Here is a 19,876-nt window from a genome sequence, read left to right on the forward strand (position 1 = left end):
AAGAAACATTATATTAGTGAAAATGTAAGATTGAGCGATGATAGAAGGAAAATCTGCAACAATGTGAAAACCCTGCCCAGAATGTTATTACCGGAGGGTCCACAAGTGATAGAAGCAACGTATCCAAGACCATGTGTGATACTGTCTGCTGTGTATCTAATCCTATGCTGTGTGATACTGTCTGCTGTGTATCTAATCCTATGCTGTGTGATACTGTCTGCTGTGTATCTAATCCTCTCCTGTGTGATACTGTCTGCTGTGTATCTAATCTTATCCTGTGTGATACTGTCTGCTGAGCTGTGTATCTAATCCTCTCCTGTGTGATACTGTCTGCTGTGTATCTAATCTTATCCTGTGTGATACTGTCTGCTGAGCTGTGTATCTAATCCTCTCCTGTGTGATACTGTCTACTGAGCTGTGTATCTAATCCTCTCCTGTGTGATACTGCTGAGCTGTGTATCTAATCCTATCCTGTGTGATACTGCTGAGCTGTGTATCTCATCCTCTCCTGTGTGATACTGCTGAGCTGTGTATCTCATCCTCTCCTGTGTGATACTGCTGAGCTGTGTATCTAATCTTCTCCTGTGTGATACTGCTGAGCTGTGTATCTAATCCTATCCTGTGTGATACTGCTGAGCTGTGTATCTAATCCTCTCCTGTGTGATACTGTCTGCTGAGCTGTGTATCTAATCCTCTCCTGTGTGATACTGTCTGCTGAGCTGTGTATCTAATCCTCTCCTGTGTGATACAGTCTGCTGAGCTGTGTATCTAATCCTCTCCTGTGTGATACTGCTGAGCTGTGTATCTAATCCTCTCCTGTGTGATACTGTCTACTGAGCTGTGTATCTAATCCTCTCCTGTGTGATACTGTTGATCTGTGTATCTAATCCCATCCTGTGTGATACTGCTGAGCTGTGTATCTAATCCTCTCCTGTGTGATACTGCTGAGCTGTGTATCTAATTCTCTCCTGTGTGATACTGCTGAGCTGTGTATCTAATCCTCTCCTGTGTGATACTGGTGATCTGTGTATCTAATCCCATCCTGTGTGATACAGTCTTATAACAGAGGTGCGCCCATGTGAGCTGCGTTTCCTGGGTGCACACATCACGTCCTGTACGTTGCTATGACAGCAGTGGGTGACAGGATGTGGTCTCAGGGTGTGACCGTGAGAAAGGTGAAAGTTCAGAGACTTGTTTTTGGTGTTATTTTGGCTGTAGTGACATCGCTCCTGAGGACTATAGTAATAGGTGCACGTCCTGTGTATATATAATACCGCCATATACTGCATATAGGATAATATTCTGTGTGATGGGCAACGATCTGATGACGTTCCCTGGTGGCCGTGTCTGTGGCCCTGGTGGCCGTGGCCCTGGTGGCCGTGTCTGTGGCCCTGGTGGGCGTGTCTGTGGCCCTGGTGGCCGTGGCCCTGGTGGCCTTGTCTGTGGCCCTGGTGGTTACATCATGACATTTCCTCAGCTGAGACCTTGTGATGTGTCTGGGCTCCGGCCTGCGCACAATGGAGCTTCTGTGAGACGTTACAGGAGAGGAGTTGTCTGTCTGCCCTCGTTCCTCTCATTACCGGCTCTGCAGTTTCGGGATACGTCATCTCCCTCGGGGTGCTGTATATTGGCAGAGGCCTCGTAACCGCCGCCGCATCTCAGTCCGAAACCTCTTTAAAGAGTTAATTATCCACCCCCTTCCCCCCCATGGATGAAAGAAAAAACAGGAAATTAAATTATCTCACTCTAATTGTGTATAATTACAGCCTCGCGCCTCCATGAGGTCACAGTCCTGAGCTACGGGGCCTACGCTGCCTCAGTGATCCTCTACCTCCTCCATGACTACGACTACTACATCTGGGCTCTTCTATGTGTCCAGCAGTGTCATATAGGTCCGAGTGATGCCGGGCCGCTCCGGAGGGGTTTCCGCTGTCTATTTTTACAGAAGAGGAAGCTCCTGTCCTGAGACGGCGCTCATCATTAACCCTTACAATGTCCTAGGGGACAGTGGAGCTGCTAGTTCCCGTCCCGTGTCCTCCACTTCCGTGCTCTTTGGGTGGTAGAATCTGAAAAACACAATAATAGTTTTTTCTTAAGCCCCCAACTTCCCCCAAACAATCACTGGTCTTCTGTTCTTCACCTAATATGCTAATTAGGCTGTCAGGTGGGCGGTCCTTGGCTACAACAGACAGACTTGCACCGCCCACCTGACATAAAAAAGCTAATTTGCATACTAGCTGCCAAAGGTGGTGGTCACGGTTATATATGACGCACACAAGGGCCGTGTGATCAGAGGCCAAGTATACACTTAGATGGTGTATCCTGTATTAGCCTGCAGGAGCAGCCATATTGGATGTAGGCGGCCATTTTGAACACAGGCAGCCATTTTAGATTTCTAAGCCGAAAGCTTGTAATTAATCGTTGTCCTCGTCTTCCCCCCTCAGCCTGCAGCGTTACCATACACAACCGGTGTAAGGACGCCCTTCCCAGCTGTACCAAGGTGAAGCAGAAGGTAGATATGGATTCATTTTTGGGGTTACATGGGGCAGGATTGAGGGTAGCTCTAGGGTCAGAGGTCACACGGTGAAGGGGCATTGGTGACGTTTTTTTTCCCTTTATTTTTTTCCAGCAACAGAAAGCGGCGTTCCTGAAGAACAACTCTGCTCTACAGAACGTGTCACTAAGGAATAAATGTAAGTACAGTGTGGTGTAAGAACCGGTCGAGCGGGTCGTTATGTGCCATTTATATACCCTAATAAACTGGGGGTAATTGCACGTCGCGCTGGGGAACAGATGTCTCCGCACAATAAAGTAACCTGTAATCATGTCATCGGGGGGGGGGGGGTGCTGGGTGGTCAAACTGCAAAATCAGGAAGTCATTCATTCCTCAGAACTAGCGATTTTATTACACCTACGTCATGTGACCGCACAGAACGAGGAGAAGATCTGCAATAAAGAATAAACCCCTGATCCTTTACTGCCACCCCCAGGAGATAGACGGTACTGCACCCACATACAAATGGAAACTTTTCTCTTGCAGCGACTACACTAAGAGAGAGGCCCAACTCTGCCATCTATCCTTCCGACAGCCTCCGACACTCCCTGCTGGGCTCACGCCGGGGCCGACCATCGTTATCTCTCTCCAAAAGCGTGTCCACCACCAATATTGCAGGGTAAGAGTGGAGTTTCCTTCAGGGTTGTGACTACATGGTGGGGGCCAGGAGCATTTACAATATATTGTCCGCAGGAATCTGAATGATGAGAGCCCCCTGGGAATACGCAGGATTCTGTCTCAGTCCACGGATTCTCTGAACATGAGGAATCGGACGTTGTCTGTGGAGTCTCTGATAGATGAAGGAGGTAAGTGCCTCTGCCCCTTACGTATCACTTACCCAATACTCTGACCACTCTTACCCAAGTGCTTTGACCACTCGGCCTGGACATTAGATATTCTTATGATATTCCATGTGTAATGTCTCCCAGGAGCCGACATAATCTGCAGTCAGCTGATGAGCGATTTTGCAACGGACGAGAAGGAGTTTGAGGCAGATTCGTGGAGCACGGCGGTGGATAATAATTATCTGCAGCAGCACAAGAAAGACGTGATGAAAAGACAGGATGTTATATACGGTGAGAGGCGGAGACCTCAGAATCTTGGGGGTTCGTCCGGGATCAGAAAGTAGAGTCTTGATTTTGTTCTCGAAAAACAGCACCACGCATGTCCGTAGGGCCTGTCTACTATCACAATTCATCTCTAATCAACTCCGGATGGGAGTGGCAATGATATTAGAAAATTAGCTGACCTTTTTATTACTAATACGATCCCAACTAACACCTGTGAACAGAAATCGGTGAATTCCAGTGTCTGACACGTCCTTTATGGTTTTCTTCTCAGAGCTTATCCAAACTGAAGTCCACCACGTTCGCACCTTGAAAATTATGACCAACTTGTTCCGTAAAGGAATGCTGGAGGACCTGCAGATGGATCCCGCCTTGGTCCAGAAGATGTTCCCTTGTGTAGATGAACTCAGTGATATCCATATACGCTTCCTCATCCAACTCCTCGAAAGAAGAAAGGACTCCTTGGCATCTGACAGCAACAAGAACTTTGTCATTAACAAGCTGGGAGACATCCTCATAAACCAGGTAACGATGTGTTATGATTGGAAGATGAAATCCCGTGAAATACGGGACGATCTTCAGTGTTGTCAGATGTATTTAATCCTCTTCCTCCCGCAGTTTTCAGGGACTAACGCAGAACATATGAAAAAAGCTTACACTGAATTCTGCAGCCAACATCAGAAGGCCGTAAAACTCTACAAGGAATTGTTCTCCCGGGATAAGAAATTTCAGCAGCTGATACGAGTAAGTATTCCTGGCACTCCCATCTCTAGTCATATCACTATGTGGGATGAGGGGCATTATAGTAATTTATTAATTTCTGATTTGCTTCTTCTCATCATAAAGAAACTGACTCGTTCTCAGCTGCTCCGGAGGCACGGAGTACCAGAGTGTATTCTTCTAGTCACCCAGAGAATTACCAAGTATCCAGTCCTCATAGATCGGATCCTGCAGAATTCTAAAGGTGAGACGTATGTTCTGTAGATGTGAGTCATGTTCCCTGCAGAGTGAAACCTCCTATGTACTCACTGACTAATGTACTGTATGTAAGCTGGAGTGGGCGACGGGCAGTGACAACGACTCTGAGCACATCACAAGAATAAGTTGTCACTCACGACTATACCATCTAGAACAAATGTACAGGAATATAACTACTATAATACTGCCCCCTATGTACAGGAATATAACTACTATAATACTGCCCCCTATGTACAAGAATATAACTACTATAATACTGCTCCCTATGTACAAGAATATAACTACTATAATACTGCCCCCTATGTACAGGAATATAACTACTATAATACTGCCCCCTATGTACAGGAATATAACTACTATAATACTGCCCCCTATGTACAAGAATATAACTACTATAATACTGCCCCCTATGTACAGGAATATAACTACTATAATACTGCCCCCTATGTACAGGAATATAACTACTATAATACTACCCCCTATGTACAGGAATATAACTACTATAATACTGCCCCTATGTACAGGAATATAACTACTATAATACTGCCCCCTATGTACAGGAATATAACTACTATAATACTGCCCCCTATGTACAGGAATATAACTACTATAATACTGCCCCCTATGTACAAGAATATAACTACTATAATACTGCCCCCTATGTACAGGAATATAACTACTATAATACTGCCCCATATGTACAAGAATATAACTATTATAATACTGCCCCATATGTACAAGAATATAACTATTATAATACTGCCCCATATGTACAGGAATATAACTACTATAATAACGCCTCCTATGTACAGGAATATAACTACTATAATACTGCCCCCTATGTACAGGAATATAACTACTATAATACTGCCCCCTATGTACAGGAATATAACTACTATAATACTGCCCCCTTTGTACAAGAATATAACTACTATAATACTGCCCCCTGTGTACAGAAATATAACTACTATAATACTGCCCCCTTTGTACAAGAATATAACTACTATAATACTGCCCCCTATGTACAGGAATATAACTACTATAATACTGCCCCCTGTGTACAGAAATATAACTACTATAATACTGCCTCCTATGTACAAGAATATAACTACTATAATACTGCCCCCTATGTACAAGAATATAACTACTATAATACTGCCCCCTATGTACAAGGATATAACTACTATAATACTGCCCCCTATGTACAAGAATATAACTACTATAATACTGCCCCCTATGTACAAGAATATAACTACTATAATACTGCCCCCTATGTACAAGAATATAACTACTATAACACTGCCCCCTATGTACAGGAATATAACTACTATAATACTGCCCCCTATGTACAGGAATATAACTACTATAATACTGCCCCCTATGTACAAGAATATAACTACTATAACACTGCCCCCTATGTACAGGAATATAACTACTATAATACTGCCTCCTATGTACAAGAATATAACTACTATAATACTGCCCCCTATGTACAAGAATATAACTGCTATAATACTGCCCCTATGTACAAGAATATAACTACTATAACACTGCCCCCTATGTACAAGAATATAACTACTATAATACTGCCCCTATGTACAAGAATATAACTACTATAATACTGCCCCCTATGTACAAGAATATAACTACTATAATACTGCCCCCTATGTACAAGAATATAACTACTATAATACTGCCCCTATGTACAGTAATATAACTACTATAATACTGCCTCCTATGTACAAGAATATAACTACTATAATACTGCCCCCTATGTACAGGAATATAACTACTATAATACTGCCCCCTATGTACAAGAATATAACTACTATAATACTGCCCCCTATGTACAAGGATATAACTACGAAACCAAAGGAATGATCCAGCTCAGATCCAGGTAGATTGCAGCATAAAACGAAATCTTTATTTAGACCATTTTAAAAGAGACATGGGAACAGCAAGGAAAAATCCAACGCGTTTCAGACGCTCACGGCGTCCTTAGTCATGGATAAAATAACAATTCACAATGATGGTATTTAACAAAAAGAAACATGTCATGTGACCAATAAGCCCTCCTCCGTGGAATAGAAAAAATGCAATTAAGAAGACCAGCAGCTGGTGTGAATGTATCAAGATCCTCAAGGGGAGTGGTTTAGTGGTTAGAACCAGCGGCGAACAACTTCACCATGGCAACCATCAAACACACTACGCTGCGAGGTAAAAATCTGCGGAGAGTCACTATCGCATAATGGATGATCAACAGGGTAAGATTAATCATGAGCATAGTATCAGCATATATGAAGGAAAATGCTGGTAATGAATACCCCACTTTGGAGTTTAAACATAAGAGCATTTGATAGAAGAAATGTATAAAACACATATGAAATACAATGGTGATATTTACCAGGAAAATCATATTTTGTGATCACTAAGCCCTCTATCGTGAAATAGGGGAAATGCAATAGAGAAAACCAGCAACTGGTGTAAGTATGTACATGTAACAAAGTAAGATTGAATGTAAACATGAATGTAAACATAATGTTGACATATAAACATAAAAATGTCTGCATTTTGTTTCCTTCCTATTACGCCTGCTCACCTCAGCCAAATGATGATTGATTTTATCACATATGCTTCATATGTTCTTCTTATCAAATATTTCCATGCCTAAATTCCTTAATGTCGCATGTGGGGTACTCATCATCAGCAATTTTCTCCATATATGTTAACATTATGTTTACATTTATGTTTACATGTTAACATTTTTTGTTTACATTTCAAGTCTACATTTAATTTTACTTTGCCGAATATCCCACATGCGACAGTGACTCTCCGTGGATTCCCATACATGTTTCTTTTTATGTTTATATTTATGTTTATATGTCAACATTATGTTTACATTCATGTTTACATTCAATCTTACTTTGTTACATGTACATACTTACACCAGTTGCTGGTTTTCTCTATTGCATTTCCCCTATTTCACGATAGAGGGCTTAGTGATCACAAAATATGATTTTCCTGGTAAATATCACCATTGTATTTCATATGTGTTTTATACATTTCTTCTATCAAATGCTCTTATGTTTAAACTCCAAAGTGGGGTATTCATTACCAGCATTTTCCTTCATATATGCTGATACTATGCTCATGATTAATCTTACCCTGTTGATCATCCATTATGCGATAGTGACTCTCCGCAGATTTTTACCTCGCAGCGTAGTGTGTTTGATGGTTGCCATGGTGAAGTTGTTCGCCGCTGGTTCTAACCACTAAACCACTCCCCTTGAGGATCTTGATACATTCACACCAGCTGCTGGTCTTCTTAATTGCATTTTTTCTATTCCACGGAGGAGGGCTTATTGGTCACATGACATGTTTCTTTTTGTTAAATACCATCATTGTGAATTGTTATTTTATCCATGACTAAGGACGCCGTGAGCGTCTGAAACGCGTTGGATTTTTCCTTGCTGTTCCCATGTCTCTTTTAAAATGGTCTAAATAAAGATTTCGTTTTATGCTGCAATCTACCTGGATCTGAGCTGGATCATTCCTTTGGTTTCGTGGCTTCTACTCGTCTGGGGCGAGGACCCGTGCTCTCCAGTATTCAGCGTTCCACTCGTGGTTTGAGCTGGACTTTCCTTTGCTTCCTTATTCTCACAAGGATATAACTACTATAATACTGCCCCCTATGTACAAGAATATAACTACTATAATACTGCCCCCTATGTACAAGAATATAACTACTATAATACTGCCCCCTATGTACAAGAATATAACTACTATAATACTGCCCCCTATGTACAAGAATATAACTACTATAATACTGCCCCCTATGTACAAGAATATAACTACTATAATACTGCCCCCTATGTACAAGAATATAACTACTATAATACTGCCCCCTATGTACAAGGATATAACTACTATAATACTGCCCCCTATGTACAAGAATATAACTACTATAATACTGCCCCCTATGTACAAGAATATAACTACTATAATACTGCCCCCTATGTACAAGAATATAACTACTATAATACTGCCCCCTATGTACAAGAATATAACTACTATAATACTGCCCCCTATGTACAAGAATATAACTACTATAATACTGCCCCTATGTACAAGAATATAACTACTATAATACTGCCTCCTATGTACAAGAATATAACTACTATAATACTGCCCCCTATGTACAGGAATATAACTACTATAATACTGCCCCCTATGTACAAGAATATAACTACTATAATACTGCCTCCTATGTACAAGAATATAACTACTATAATACTGACCCCTATGTACAAGAATATAACTACTATAATACTGCCCCCTATGTACAAGAATATAACTACTATAATACTGACCCCTATGTACAAGAATATAACTACTATAATACTGACCCCTATGTACAAGGATATAACTACAGTATTTTCCGGACTATAAGGCGCACTTAAAAGCCTTGGATTTCCTTGGAAATCCAAAGTGCGCCTTATAGTCCGGTGCGCCCTATATGAGGCAGCGGACCCTACTTACATAGGTCCCCGCTACCGGAGACAGCAGATTTCCAGCGGGAACTGCAGACCACGCGGCACAAACAACTTCTGCCGCGTGGTCTGCAGTTCCCGCTGGAGATCTGCTGTCTCCGGTAGCGGGGATCTATGTAAGTATTCTATTCTTTACCTCCCCCTCACCTTCCCCGCGTTCCGCGTCTCGGCGTCGCGTCTCGTCCCGTCGGGTCCCCGCTCCGCCCCCGGACCTCCGCCACGCCCCCGACCCTGCGCCTTATAGTCCGATGCGCCTTATATATGTAATTATTACATATATAAGGCGCATCGGACTGTTGCGCCTTATACTCCGGTGCGCCTAATGGCCCGGAAAATACGGTACTATAATACTGCCCCCTATGTACAGGAATATAACTACTATAATACTGCCCCCTATGTACAAGAATATAACTACTATAATACTGCCCCCTGTGTACAAGAATATAACTACTATAATACTGCTCCCTATGTACAGGAATATAACTACTATAATACTGCCCCCTATGTACAGGAATATAACTACTATAATACTGCCCCTATGTACAGGAATATAACTACTATAATACTACCCCCTATGTACAAGAATGTAACTACTATAATACTGCCCCCTATGTACAAGAATATAACTACTATAATACTGCCCCCTATGTACAGGAATATAACTACTATAATACTGCCTCCTATGTACAAGAATATAACTACTATAATACTGCCCCCTATGTACAGGAATATAACTACTATAATACTACCCCCTATGTACAAGAATGTAACTACTATAATACTGCCCCCTATGTACAGGAATATAACTACTATAATACTGCCTCCTATGTACAAGAATATAACTACTATAATACTGCCCCCTATGTACAGGAATATAACTACTATAATACTACCCCCTATGTACAAGAATGTAACTACTATAATACTGCCCCCTATGTACAAGAATATAACTACTATAATACTGCCCCCTATGTACAGGAATATAACTACTATAATACTGCCCCTATGTACAAGGATATAACTACAATAATACTGCCCCCTATGTACAAGAATATAACTACTATAATACTGCCCCTATGTACAAGAATATAACTACTATAATACTGCCCCCCTATGTACAAGAATATAACTACTATAATACTGCCCCCTATGTACAAGAGTATAACTACTATAATACTGCCCCCTATGTACAGGAATATAACTACTATAATACTGCCCCCTATGTACAGGAATATAACTACTATAATACTGCACCCTATGTACAAGAATATAACTACTATAATACTGCCCCCTATGTACAGGGATATAACTACAATAATACTGCCCCCTATGTACAAGAATATAACTACTATAATACTGCCCCCTATGTACAAGAATATAACTACTATAATACTGCCCCCTATGTACAATAATATAACTACTATAATACTGCCCCTATGTACAAGAATATAACTACTATAATACTGTCCCCTATGTACAAGAATATAACTACTATAATACTGCCCCCTATGTACAGGGATATAACTACTATAATACTGCCCCCTATGTACAAGAATATAACTACTATAATACTGCCCCCTATGTACAGGGATATAACTACTATAATACTGCCCCCTATGTACAAGAATATAACTACTATAATACTGCCCCCTATGTACAGGGATATAACTACTATAATACTGTCCCCTATGTACAAGAATATAACTACTATAATACTGCCCCCTATGTACAGGGATATAACTACTATAATACTGCCCCCTATGTACAAGAATATAACTACTATAATACTGCCCCCTATGTACAGGAATATAACTACTATAATACTGCACCCTATGTACAAGAATATAACTACTATAATACTGCCCCCTATGTACAAGAATATAACTGCTATAATACTGCCCCCTATGTACAAGAATATAACTACTATAATACTGCCCCTATGTACAAGAATATAACTACTATAATACTGCCCCCTATGTACAAGAACATAACTACTATAATACTGCCCCCTATGTACAGGGATATAACTACTATAATACTGCCCCCTATGTACAAGAATATAACTACTATAATACTGCCCCCTATGTACAGGAATATAACTACTATAATACTGCACCCTATGTACAAGAATATAACTACTATAATACTGCCCCCTATGTACAGGGATATAACTACTATAATACTGCCCCCTATGTACAAGAATATAACTACTATAATACTGCCCCCTATGTACAAGAATATAACTACTATAATACTGCACCCTATGTACAAGAATATAACTACTATAATACTGCCCCCTATGTACAAGAATATAACTACTATAATACTGCCCCCTATGTACAGGAATATAACTACTATAATACTGCACCCTATGTACAAGAATATAACTACTATAATACTGCCCCCTATGTACAAGAATATAACTGCTATAATACTGCCCTCTATGAATATATTGTATAACATTGGGTTCAGCACATCAGTGACTGACACGTATTCTGGTTCCTGCTTGTTGAGTGCCGCCCACTAAAAGCCCTTATTTGTGCAGGTGATGAGGAGGAGCACCAGGACTTGGCCACCTCTCTGACACTCGTGAAGGACCTCCTTTCCTCTATTGACCAAGATGTCTACAATTACGAGAAGAACCTCCGTCTGCAAGAGATCTACCAGAAAGTGGACAGCAAATCCGCAGCCTCGGTGCAGGACAATAATTGCTTCAGCAAGGAAGAGCTGCTGAGACGGAAGTTGGTTCATGAAGGTTCCTTACTGTGGAAGACGGTCGCTGGGCGTTTCAAAGGTGACAACGACAACCACTTGTGGGGCTGTCAGGACGTATTGCGATGTTCTGTTTGGGCTTTTGATGACTGATCTAGGTGTATATTTTCTCGTAGATGTTATCATGCTGCTAATGACTGATGCCCTTGTCCTGCTCCAAGAGAAGGACCAGAAATACTACTTCCCAACCCTGGTGAGAACTTGTGGTCTTCAAAGGTCTTCTGGACTGAAGTGTTGACTTGACCCATCCCGATGTTGACCACTGATTTTCTATCCTAGGACAAATCACCTATTATCTCTCTACAAAACCTCATTGTCCGGGATATTGCCAACCAGGAAAAAGGAATGTTTTTGATCAGCGCCAAGCCTCCTGAGATGTACGAGGTCCATGCTGCTTCTCGAGAAGAACGCAACACGTGGATGAAGCTGATTGCACAGGCTGTCAAAGTGTAAGTCTAAGCAGCAACTACAGACACTATCTGACAAACTTCCGCTCCTCCCGACGGCCAATTCAAGCAAAAGTTCTTCCCCCTGATACTCTGCATGTACATGTTCTCCATGGTCAAGCCTGGGCTAGTGGGGGCTTTCCCAAAAAAGTGTACTTACCGTATATTCAAGTATAAGCCGAGTTTTTCAGCACAAAAAATTAGCTGAAAAACCCTAACTCGGCTCAAGAGTCCCCAAACCCCAAAAAGTGTACTCTCCTTCTGACGCCCATGGCTATATACTCCAGGAGGCTGGCTGGCTATATACTCCAGGAGGCTGGCTGGCTATATACTCCAGGAGGCTGGCTGGCTATATACTCCAGGAGGCTGGCTGGCTATATACTCCAGGAGGCTGGCTGGCTATATACTCCAGGAGGCTGGCTGGCTATATACTCCAGGGGGCTGGCTGGCTGTATCCTACAGGGGGCTGGCTGGCTATATACTCCAGGGGGCTGGCTGGCTATATCCTAGAGGGGGCTATCTGGCTATATCCTAGAGGGGGCTGGCTGGCTATATCCTAGAGGGGGCTGGCTGGCTATATCCTAGAGGGGGCTGGCTGGCTATATCCTAGAGGGGGCTGGCTGGCTATATCCTAGAGGGGGCTGGCTGGCTATATCCTAGAGGGGGCTGGCTGGCTATATACTACATTGGATAAATACTACAGGGGGCTGGTGGGCTATATGCTACAGGGGGCTGGCAGGCTATATTCTACAGGGGATAAATACTACAGGGGGCTGGCGGGTATGTACTACAGGGGATATATACTACGGGGTTCTGGCGGGCTATATGCTACAGGGGGCTGGGTGGCTATATACTACAGGAGCCTGGCTGGCTATATCCTACAGGGGGCTGGCTGGCTATATCCTACAGGGGGCTGGCTGGCTATATACTACATTGGATAAATACTACAGGGGGCTGGTGGGCTATATGCTACAGGGGGCTGGCAGGCTATATACTACAGGGGGCTGGCAGGCTATATACTACAGGGGGCTGGCGGGCTATATACTCCAGGGGGCTGGCTGGCTATATCCTAGAGGGGGCTGGCTGGCTATATCCTAGAGGGGGCTGGCTGGCTATATCCTAGAGGGGGCTGGCTGGCTATATCCTAGAGGGGGCTGGCTGGCTATATCCTAGAGGGGGCTGGCTGGCTATATCCTAGAGGGGGCTGGCTGGCTATATCCTAGAGGGGGCTGGCTGGCTATATCCTAGAGGGGGCTGGCTGGCTATATCCTACAGGGGGCTGGCTGGCTATATCCTACAGGGGGCTGGCTGGCTATATCCTACAGGGGGCTGGCAGGCTATATACTACAGGGGGCTGGCGGGCTATATACTCCAGGGGGCTGGCTGGCTATATCCTAGAGGGGGCTGGCTGGCTATATCCTAGAGGGGGCTGGCTGGCTATATCCTACAGGGGGCTGGCTAGCTATATCCTACAGGGGGCTGGCTGGCTATATCCTACAGGGGGCTGGCTGGCTATATACTACATTGGATAAATACTACAGGGGGCTGGTGGGCTATATGCTACAGGGGGCTGGCAGGCTATATTCTACAGGGGATAAATACTACAGGGGGCTGGCGGGTATCTACTACAGGGGATATATACTACGTGGTTCTGGCGGGCTATATGCTACAGGGGGCTGGGTGGCTATATACTACAGGAGCCTGGCTGGCTATATCCTACAGGGGGCTGGTTGGCTATATCCTACAGGGGGCTGGCTGGCTATATACTACATTGGATAAATACTACAGGGGGCTGGTGGGCTATATGCTACAGGGGGCTGGTGGGCTATATGCTACAGGGGGCTGGCAGGCTATATACTACAGGGGGCTGGCAGGCTATATACTACAGGGGGCTGGCAGGCTATATACTACAGGGGGCTGGCGGGCTATATACTACAGGGGGCTGGCTGGCTATATACTACAGGGGGCTGGAGGGCTATATACTGGGGGGCTGTCACCAATGTATTTTCCACCCTCGGCTTATACTCGAGTCAATAGGTTTTTCTAGTTTTTTGTGTTAAAATTAGGGGCCTCGGCTTTTACGGTATTTACCCTATTTTGACACCCGTTTCAAGTGTTGCAATGGTCACCTAGACCAAAAGCAATGGGTATCTTCTGGAGATTTCAATTATTCTACATCACCTGAAGGTACCTGGAAAACCCCTTTAACCTCCTCTGGTAATGTTGAAGCTTGGCATACCCAATTCTTTTCGGTTTCCCAACCTCTTGTGAGCAGTAGTTGGCCAGACGTCTTCTGCAGATCAGATGGATGGTTGTCCATTGGATACGGGTAAGGTGGTCATCCTGCGTGACCACCATATGGACTACATGAAGAGCAGGCCACTATTCTGTTGATCCCTACAAGTCTTCTGTAGAATGGTGGCTCTCATATAACGTGATCTTCTATTTCAGATGTCCCAAACGTGAGGATTTCCCACTGATTGAGACCGAAGTTGACGCCAAACTAAGAAAGCTGAAAGGTATCCATGACTTCCATCTCCTGTATCCTATAACTTGTTTTCCATTGTAGGATCACTAAAGGATAATTATACTTGTGTTTCCTGCAGAGGTCATCCAACAGAGGGATCGAGAAGTTGCAGACATACTCGAAGAAAAGGTGACCCTTTTCACTAAAGTGCTGCAGCTCCAGGCGGGAGAAGACATCTGTGTGGGGGGTAACACCCGGAAACTCTTCAGGACTGAATCCACAGACAGCTACCGAGGAGAGAAACTTATCACGGAGGCCATTAAAGAAGGTGAGGTCCCTCTTGCCATCCATTACACTTTGTTTAAACGTGTGTTCAGTCTGACGCTGCCTCCGATGGCCGGATGTGGTACTGCAGCAGCTTTATTTATTCCTATTGTGTATTTATTTTCTAGTGGAAGCGCTTAAGGATGTGATACTTTCAATTGGAACCGATCAGCAGTTGCCAAAAATGGATCATAATCATGTTTCTACCCCTCACAACACTCCCAGTGAGTATCCTCCAGGGGGCGCTAGATTTTATATGGAAGATTTTCTGGACTTTACCAGAATGACTTTTGTAATATGATGGATTTTTTTTTATAATGAAATAATTGTCCATTCTAGATACTGAGAGCAGCAGTGTGAACGGATCCCTGGATTCTAACAAGGATGAAGATCAAAAGGTAAATCCATCAACTCTCCCTGCGGATCCTTGCAGATACTTAGTATCTCAAGCCGTTACACTGTACAGCTTTACTGAGGAAGTACTCAGTTTTACAGCTGTGATGATGTCTTACTCAGTGTTACAGCTGTGATGATGTCTTACTCAGTGTTACAGCTGTGATGATGTCTTACTCAGTGTTACAGCTGTGATGATGTCTTACTCAGTATTACAGCTGTGATGTTGTCTTACTCAGTATTACAGCTGTGATGTTGTCTTACTCAGTGTTACAGCTGTGATGATGTCTTACTCAGTGTTACAGCTGTGATGTTGTCTTACTCAGTATTACAGCTGTGATGTTGTCTTACTCAGTATTACAGCTGTGATGTTGTCTTACTCAGTATTACAGCTGTGATGTTGTCTTACTCAGTGTTACAGCTGTGATGTTGTTTTACTCAGTGTTACAGCTGTGATGTTGTCTTACTCAGTGTTACAGCTGTGATGATGTCTTGCTCAGTATTACAGCTGTGATGTTGTCTTACTCAGTATTACAGCTGTGATGTTGTCTTACTCAGTATTACAGCTGTGATGTTGTCTTACTCAGTATTACAGCTGTGATGATGTCTTACTCAGTGTTACAGCTGTGATGTTGTCTTACTCAGTGTTACAGCTGTGGTGTCAGCATGTGGCTGCGTGTATATGCTCAGTGTGTGGTCTGTATGGCACACGGGTCACTACATGTCATGTCTGCTCTTCTGTAGGACCGGAATGGAAACCAGCTGCAGAATAAAAGTCCACAGGAGGTAAGTACCACAGATCCCAGTAACACTGTCACCTTGTGTAGCCAGTGCCCGACCTTTGGCCCCGTGTATTCAATGCTGGAATCACCTCTTCTGTACTCGGTGCTATGATTTTTCGATTTTTGCAGGTGAACCTATTAATGTCCAGAATGAGTATTGCCAATGGGCGGGCGGGCGGTCGGGGGGGGGTTCAGGGCATCTCAAAAATTCCCATCCAAAGAGGCTTCAGTATCGGGCAAAACCACAAGATGGAGAAACTGTGGACACTGGTGTTGTGAGCAATTGAGTCCCTCTTAGTTGTGCCATGAGCCCCTCTTAGTTGTGCCATGAGCCCCTCTTAGTTGTGCCGGGGTATATTGTGGCTAAATGCGATGGAGTATATAGTAGCATCTAGTTATGATTGTTTTTGTTGGACCTCAGTGAGGTTAGTTCAGTTTAATGATTGGTAATCCAGACACACGGCTGATGCCATTGGGCACTAGAGAATTCCTTTTCCAGGTCTTTTTCCCACTTAAGAATGTGTGACCTCTTGAAGTCCCCATTTCCCCCACCATTGCGCCATACATCAGTCTCATAGCCATAAATAGCTGAAACCCTTCTTTGAAGAAATAGGAATGCCTACATTTTCTCATTTGTGTAATAGTCCGGACTTGGGGTCCCAGAATATCAGATTCCTGTACAATGGCAGTGGCTGATCTTACTTTCTCCCCCGCGGTCAGGTCCGCTATGGTAGCATGTCCTTTATCTATCCACACTTTTGGCCTCTGAGTTTTCATGCCATATATTTCCAGCTCATGGGCCTGAAGTGAGGGGGCTCTAGGTAGCGATATGGGGCAGGAACTGAGTGCACTTGCACCCGGTGAATCAGGGGTCTATTATTGTTCAATCCCTTATCGATTTCATGCCTGCCAGATGCTGAAGAGCACTGCCACCGTGTCATATGGTAGTACCAGAGCAGATTGGGTATCCCCATTCCTCCTTTATTCTGGGGCTTAAAAAGTTGCCACTCGTGGCTTAGATATGCCCCACATAAATGTTAGCATTTGTTTTTGAAGTTGGTTGAAAAGACAGTTTGGGATAGAGACGGCTAATGTGCGAAAGTAATATATCACTCTCAGCCAAGTCATAATTCTGTAGAGGATTCTTCACCCCTGGAGGAATCTCTTTGTAAGGCGCTTAGAAGCGAGGAAACATTGGCTGCTGCCGTTTTCCTTGGTGGGGTGACCAGTTCAATTCCAAGGTTAGGGATTGATTCCTTTTCCCATTGGAATGGAAATCCAAACTCCGCAGCTCTACGTAAGGAAGATGAAATGTGGAAGCCCAGCATTGGGAATTTGTTACTATTGACCTTCTAATATCCTTCCGAATTGTGTTATGAGATCTGTGACCCCTCTGGGGGAGGCGGTGGGATTAGTGAGTGAGATAATGGGGTCTTATGCGAAGAGGAAGATTTTGTGCTGTCTAGCCCCTGCCGATAGTCCAGCATTGTCTGGGTTGGTTCTATGGGCCTCAGTGAATGGGTAAAGACCAGTGGAGATAAAGGGCACCCTAGGCGTGTGCCATTGGTGATCAAGAACTTATCTGATAGAGATCCATTTGCAAGGACTCCAGCTGAGGGGATGGTGTGAAGCACTTTGATTGCATCCAGTATGGTTCCAGAGAACCCAAATTTATTATGGTGGAGAAGGCGAACCACAAGTTTATTCTATCGAATGCCGTCTCTGTGTCCGGTGTGGGGAGCAGAAAAGGCATTGGAGATCTCTCCATCATGGTCATCAGTGAGACCAGTCTTCTCGTCTCATGTGAGGATTGTGAACCCCACCTGATTGTTATGCACTATTTGGGAGGATTCCCAATAAACTCTGAGCTATTAGTTTGGAATATAATTTGGTATCACAGAAATATGGGAGGAAAGTTGGTCGGAGTGTCGGCGGGTTTCCCTGGTTTTGGGTTGGTAACTACTGTGGCAAGTAACATCTCTTCTGGGAGGGTACCCTGCTCGGCACATCGCCTCGGTACAGTACGCCCCGTTCCAAATAACTGGCAGTACTTGTTAGCAAAACCATCAGGCCCTGGAGCTTTTGGGTTTTTGGGGAATGAATGGCTTTGGTGATCTCCTCCTGATCTCCTCCTGTTTGTTATGCGATACATAGTGGGTTGTTTTAAGGGAGACCATATGTCCATCCTACTTCTCCATCAGGAGCATAGGTTTTTGGGTCTTTTTGTATCAGTCCCCCAATTTGTTTAGTTTGGGCCAGTATGCTTTTAGGTTTTTTCTTGCCTCGTTTTGCGGCGATTGCCATTTATATCCATGATGACCCATCTAAGAAGCGCCTTGTGGGCTAGCCATACTGTAAAAGGATCAACCTCTTGTGTCTTTCACTGAAGGTATTCCCCAATTGCTCTGGTAATGTGATGTTGGTATGTAGGCAACCTCATTAGGAAGTTGTTGTTCCTCCACATTGTAAAAGAAAGTTCTATAGCCGTAGGGTGCCTGCTTTTTTCGTTGGACCTTTGGCCATGTAGATATGTGACATCTTGGGGTGTTTATCCTTCTGGAGATGTCTCCTGTATGATTATGATGTCCTCTTAGGTCTTGATAGGACCCTTATCAATGCATTTCTTCTATAGGGTGAATTTAGCCCATTCACATTATTGGAGCAGATAGTTACTGACATGGTAGACTATATGAACTATATGCACTTAGACTTCTTCCCCATTATTTCAAGGTCTACTTGGATTTCCTAGATACTTAAGAACCATCATTTGTGAGACAAAGGATAATGATAATTGTTTGAGTGATTATAGAAATCCGGACCGGTGAATAAAGTTCTCTTTTTCTTTTTCCTCCTGTAGGAGGCGCTGCAGAGGATTTCCTGTCTCTACAACCTGCTACACGGGCTACAGGTGAGAATAAGTGCTATTATTTTGGTTAGATGCATGTTATTCAGGCTACAGTGAAGTATTACCACTACTGAGGTCATACCTGCCCCAACACTAGGTGGAGCACTAATCATTGCTGTTTCGTCTGCAGGTTGTGGTCACGCAGCAGGATAGCCTATTGAGCCTCCAGGTCCCAGACAGCAGCGATAAGAAGGAAACTCTTTCCCGTACTAATTCCCGAGACCTGACTGTGGCCGAGCCCTTGTCTAAGAGTATTGATAAGCCCGGGACGGAGCTGACCCTGCTGCAGCGGCAGCATACCCTCCTCCAGGAAGAGCTGAGGCGCAGCAGGAGGCAGTGTGAAGAGCGAGCTCAGGAGGCCGGGACCCTAGAGACCCGGCTGAGGGAAAGCGAGCAGGTCAGGAGCAAACTGGAGCTCGAGCTGGAAGAAGCAAAGAGACAGCTGACCCTGGTGCAGAGAGAGCGCAGTAATAGCGGGATTGACCTCGGCAGGGTCACCAGACCATGTGACCCCAGAAGACGCAGCCTGCCCGCCGGAGACGCCCTGTACCAAACCTTCACCCCTCCTCAGGTAAATACATTCCACTTCTTCTTCACCCAAATCTGCATCTCAACATCAGTTTCTAACAACTCTGTCC

At 43.9% G+C, this 19,876-nt stretch overlaps 1 protein-coding gene across 9 annotated transcripts in view; it reads left to right on the forward strand.

Moving 5' to 3' along the window:
- Window positions 1-19,876, forward strand: part of ARHGEF2 (Rho/Rac guanine nucleotide exchange factor 2) — a 113,970-nt gene that overhangs the window by 92,172 nt on the left and 1,922 nt on the right. For all 9 annotated transcript variants that reach the window (XM_072114621.1, XM_072114623.1, XM_072114622.1 and 6 more), the window contains 18 exons: window positions 2,445-2,512; window positions 2,630-2,693; window positions 3,041-3,173; window positions 3,248-3,360; window positions 3,484-3,630; window positions 3,896-4,146; window positions 4,240-4,365; window positions 4,468-4,585; window positions 11,695-11,943; window positions 12,038-12,114; window positions 12,201-12,370; window positions 14,819-14,886; window positions 14,974-15,162; window positions 15,287-15,382; window positions 15,498-15,556; window positions 16,296-16,337; window positions 19,191-19,241; window positions 19,369-19,809. In XM_072114621.1, coding sequence (XP_071970722.1) covers window positions 2,445-2,512; window positions 2,630-2,693; window positions 3,041-3,173; window positions 3,248-3,360; window positions 3,484-3,630; window positions 3,896-4,146; window positions 4,240-4,365; window positions 4,468-4,585; window positions 11,695-11,943; window positions 12,038-12,114; window positions 12,201-12,370; window positions 14,819-14,886; window positions 14,974-15,162; window positions 15,287-15,382; window positions 15,498-15,556; window positions 16,296-16,337; window positions 19,191-19,241; window positions 19,369-19,809 — 2,462 coding nt within the window. The remainder of the gene's footprint in view (window positions 1-2,444; window positions 2,513-2,629; window positions 2,694-3,040; window positions 3,174-3,247; window positions 3,361-3,483; window positions 3,631-3,895; window positions 4,147-4,239; window positions 4,366-4,467; window positions 4,586-11,694; window positions 11,944-12,037; window positions 12,115-12,200; window positions 12,371-14,818; window positions 14,887-14,973; window positions 15,163-15,286; window positions 15,383-15,497; window positions 15,557-16,295; window positions 16,338-19,190; window positions 19,242-19,368; window positions 19,810-19,876) is intronic.

The sequence above is a fragment of the Engystomops pustulosus genome, chromosome 7 (genome assembly GCF_040894005.1).
Source record: "Engystomops pustulosus chromosome 7, aEngPut4.maternal, whole genome shotgun sequence".
Taxonomy (NCBI): Eukaryota; Metazoa; Chordata; class Amphibia; order Anura; family Leptodactylidae; genus Engystomops; species Engystomops pustulosus.